The 4,462-nt window shown below is 39.1% G+C and overlaps 1 gene segment (V, D, J or C); it reads left to right on the top strand.

Annotated features, from left to right (window-relative positions):
• The first annotated feature begins 565 nt into the window (after positions 1–565).
• LOC135507071 (T cell receptor alpha variable 9-1-like) lies at positions 566–2,516 on the top strand. The segment is given in 3 exon segments: positions 566–703; positions 1,383–1,500; positions 1,670–2,516. Coding segments are annotated over 3 exon segments (576 nt in total).
• Positions 2,517–4,462: the final 1,946 nt, after the last annotated feature.

Genomic DNA, 4,462 nt, shown 5'->3' with positions numbered 1-4,462 from the left:
TTGTGGACTACAGGAAAAAGAGGACCGAGCACGCCCCCATTCTCATCGACAGGGCTGTACTGGAGCAGGTTGAGAGCTTCAAGTTCCTTGGTGTCCACATCACCAAAACACTAACATGGTCCAAGCACACCAAGACAGTCATGAAGAGGGCACGACAAAACCTATTCCCCCTCAGGAGACTGAAAAGATTTGGCACGGGTCCTCAGATCCTCAAAAGGTTCTACAGCTGCAACATCGAGGGCATCCTGACTGGTTGCATCACTGCCTGGTATGGCAACTGCTCAGCCTCCGACCGCAAAGCGCTACAGATGGTAGTACAAACGTCCCAGTACATCACATAAAGAGTGAATGCACGCAAACATCAGTCTGAAGATGGAGAAATCAATCAGTGTTTTGATCGTTCTGATTATGACTACAGGTAAACAACACCTCAACATTTTTACTCCTTGCATCCTTATAATCAGATTATTACATTATGGTATTGGTAGTAAAACCTCTTTTGATTAATTAAAGTAATTTAAATGTGTTTTTAATCAGCTTTATTATGTATTTTTCCTCTGCAGTAATGGTATGTGGAGACAGTGTGACTCCTGACAAGGAGGAGTACACCCCCACTGAGGGATCATCAGTGTCTCTGAGATGTACATATGAAACAAGCAGCAGTAACATCTACCTTTACTGGTACCAACAATACCCTAACCAGGCACCTTAGTACCTACTGTATAAAGTGCCAGAGCATATAGTGTTGACTTTATCTCTAATCATCTATATGAATCTATAACGTCCCAAACGTAAACTACACTCAAGATAAAACATGTAACTCTGGCAGACACGGCTCTCTGCCACTGTTCCCTGAAGGACATCCAGTGATACAGAGTTTCTGAGAGGATGTACAAAAAGTAATACAGTGATAAATTACTTGTCAACAGAGGGTCTGTAGATGTGATTATTGTGGTAACACGGGCTGTTAGAGTAAGTAAAAACACATTTAGCATAGAGAAACTTGTATTACTAAACATAGAGAATGTTATAAAGATGGAAACCAAAGCATTTGAAAATGCATTTTTATTCCTATTATTCATTCACTTCAGAAGTTCCTCTGAAAAAAATGAGTTGTGTTTAGAAATGGCATGAAGGTCTTTCCTCAACTGTCAGTTAACATTGACAACGTAGCCAAACGTGTGGATCTGGAGATCTTCTCTGCTGAAGTGACAGACTCTGCTCTGTACTATTGTGCCCTGCAGCCCAGAGTGACAGGAAGCCCATAAACACTGTACAAAAACATAAGACACACATGCATGCATATAGACATTTAATGTTTTATGTCATATACAACACAACATTTCCTGTCTGGGTAAGGTACATCCCCTTTCTCTCTGCAGAAAACTATCCGCATCAAGCAATGCAGCAACAGAATCCAGAAACCAAGGCTGAGATCTGATCTGGTTTTTATGTTCCACATGGAGAACTCTCTGATACTGGTTCTCATTCTAGCCTCAGGTAAACAATATGTAATATCATGTTTTATATCATGTGGGAATGTGTAATATGTTTTCTGTCCCTTTTACTTTGTTAATAATATATATTTACTGTTAATACATTTCCACCCCAATTTCTACAGCACATATCTTTTACACTTTGTTACAATTTTACTATTCTTTCTTTACAGGACATATTGCTGGGGATCACATTACTCCTGTAAATAATGAAGTGATCAGAACAGAAGGAGAACTTGTGACTCTAAGATGCTCATATGACACAAGCAGTGAATATCCTTGGCTTTACTGGTACCGGCATTATTCTAACCAGGCTCCTCAGTTTCTACTGTATAAAGGTGCCAGATCATTGAGCGATGAAGAACATATCCCTGATAAGAGATATAACTCCACAACATCCCAGACATCAACTGAACTGGTGATAACAAGCGTAACCCTGGCAGACACAGCTCTCTACTACTGTGCTCTTGGCACAGTGATAAAAAGTGTATAATACACTGTACAAAAACCTGCAGACCAAAAAGCTTTGATGAAGTGGAATTCATAATTAACCATCAACCACATTTGATGTCATAATGGCAGAAGTTGAGATCAGAGAAATGTGGTCACACCTGTGCTGTGTTCAATCACCAGGTGGTCTGGTGTTTCTCTGTCGTCATATTCAATGCACTGTGAGAAATATCTATTCTTCACTCTTCAATCAGTAGTCTTCAATTTCACTTACCGTAGGCAGTTTTTTTATATATTGGTTGGATAATCACTTTGGAATATGACCATGTGCATCAGAGGATGCCATACAGACAAACACCTCCCCATGGTCTACTACTGCATGTAATCTGTCTCTTTCTGCATATTTGTTAATTTAATTTGTAGTGATGTAATTTGTAATGATGTAATGGTCGTAGAAGGACAACCAACAACACTCACTTTTCTGTTTGATACAATGTCTCAATCACCATATCTCTTCTGGTACAAACAACTAGCAAATATCAACTCCATGTTTATGCTGAGAAGAAATGTTCACATGCAGACAGTACTACTGAGTTCAAGGAGAGATTTGATGCCCATCTGAATGTCACAGCAAAATCATTCCCCTTGAAGATCCAGAGGTTACAGCTGTCTGACTCTGCGGTGTACTACTGTGCTCTGAGGCCCACTGTGACAACAGGATATACTGCCCCATTACAAAACGCTGTGCGTGTGTACGTGCCTGTGTAAAGTGTTTTGTGTTGTGTGATGTTTTTGAAGGTGGTGTTTTTGAAGGTGTTACATAATTGAGGCGGAGGAAGATAAATGCATGTTATACTGTAGCTGGCAGTGAGAAACCAGGGGAGTCATTTTGTCATAATTATACTTGTGTTCACTCTTTTCACTGTGCCAAGTAACACTTACCAGCATGTTACGAGGATACATTTTAATATATGCACTAGTGGGTGAGTTTGATACTATTCTTCATATCTAATTACATATCCAATGTAATTACTGGAGCCTGGAGTAATATTACTGTGAAGGATCTTTTATACATTTGTAATACACTTCACTGAATTAAGAGTTGAATTTTATGATCATTTCCAAATAAAAAATCTTGTTTTCATAAAAACAGTTTTTATTGTTTTCATGTTTTACAGGTGGCTGTCAAGGGAATGACATTACTCCAACAACAGATAAGGTGTTTGGGTTGGAGGGTGATGTCATAAATCTGTCCTGTAACTACTCCTCTGCTAGTACTCTCCAGTGGTATCAACAGTACCCTGGATCATCTCCCATCTTCCTCCTCCTCACTACAGTCTCCTCAACCCCCTTTGTAGTGAACGCTACTCCTCCATACCCACGACTGTCTGTTGAACTGAATAAGGAGAGAACCCGTGTGGATCTGGAGATCTCCTCTGCTGTTGTAACAGACTCTGCTCTGTACTACTGCGCCCTGGAGCCCACAGTGACAGGAAATCCTGAAACACTGTACAAAAACCTGACAGCTCATGATAAACACATCTTGTGCATATTTTAATGCAGAGGTGGGGCATCCTACTGTAGGTTCAAGAAAATGTATTATCTTTTATTAAAAAACTGTGTTGGGACTTCACTACAGCATATAACCTCAGCAACAATGGCTCTCTACGGAGTTATTTTACTTTCTGCTCTGACAGGATAGTAAATGAATGTATTACTGTCATTATTTTTACAACATTGTTTCGGCTAATTTATAGTTTATCTGCGCTATTGGATTAAGGAATAAATACGAAGATATTTCCTAATTTCAAATACATTTCTCTTGTAATTGATCTATCACCTATTCATATTTGTCAGTGGCAGTTTTCAGCAGACCTTTCAGACAAACCAACATGAAGTGTATGAAGAGGAGGGAAGTAATGTTCAGCTTTCCTGCTACTACACTCAGCATAGAGTGTTTTGTGGTATAAACAGTATCCAGGAGCCCACAGTGACAGGAAACTGAGAAACACTGTACAACAACCATACAACACTGCACTATACTGCTGTGCTGTGACGTCCACAGTGACGCAAAATTTACTGACTCAGCAGTGAGCTGAATTTTATGGATTGACAAGTATCTGCTGTCGTCTGTTAGACAACAGTGCCATCAATCGGAGTCTCTAGTGAAAATATCAAATGTATATGAAACATCTTTGATTCTACATTCTCAGTAGGACGAGCTAGAGTAAAAAAACTCAGGATTAGATTATGAATCCTCAAGATAAGACATGATACTACCATGAAGAACATAGACAGTTGATGCTGTGCTTTTCAACAGCAGCTGGTGCTTATTCTACACATCCTGCCATCTACAATGTTGTTCTGTTCACTATTACTCTTCTTTGACTTGATAGGTAAGTACTGACATTTTCATTCAAAATGAGTGTGATTATGTTGAGAGGTATTTATTTTTCAAATCAAATATCATGTTGCACTACATGAGGATACATGTTTTTATTTTGAATACTTCTTAT

The sequence above is a fragment of the Oncorhynchus masou genome, chromosome 3 (assembly GCF_036934945.1).
Source record: "Oncorhynchus masou masou isolate Uvic2021 chromosome 3, UVic_Omas_1.1, whole genome shotgun sequence".
In the NCBI taxonomy this organism is placed as follows: domain Eukaryota; kingdom Metazoa; phylum Chordata; class Actinopteri; order Salmoniformes; family Salmonidae; genus Oncorhynchus; species Oncorhynchus masou.
This window is presented reverse-complemented; position numbering and strand designations above follow the sequence as displayed.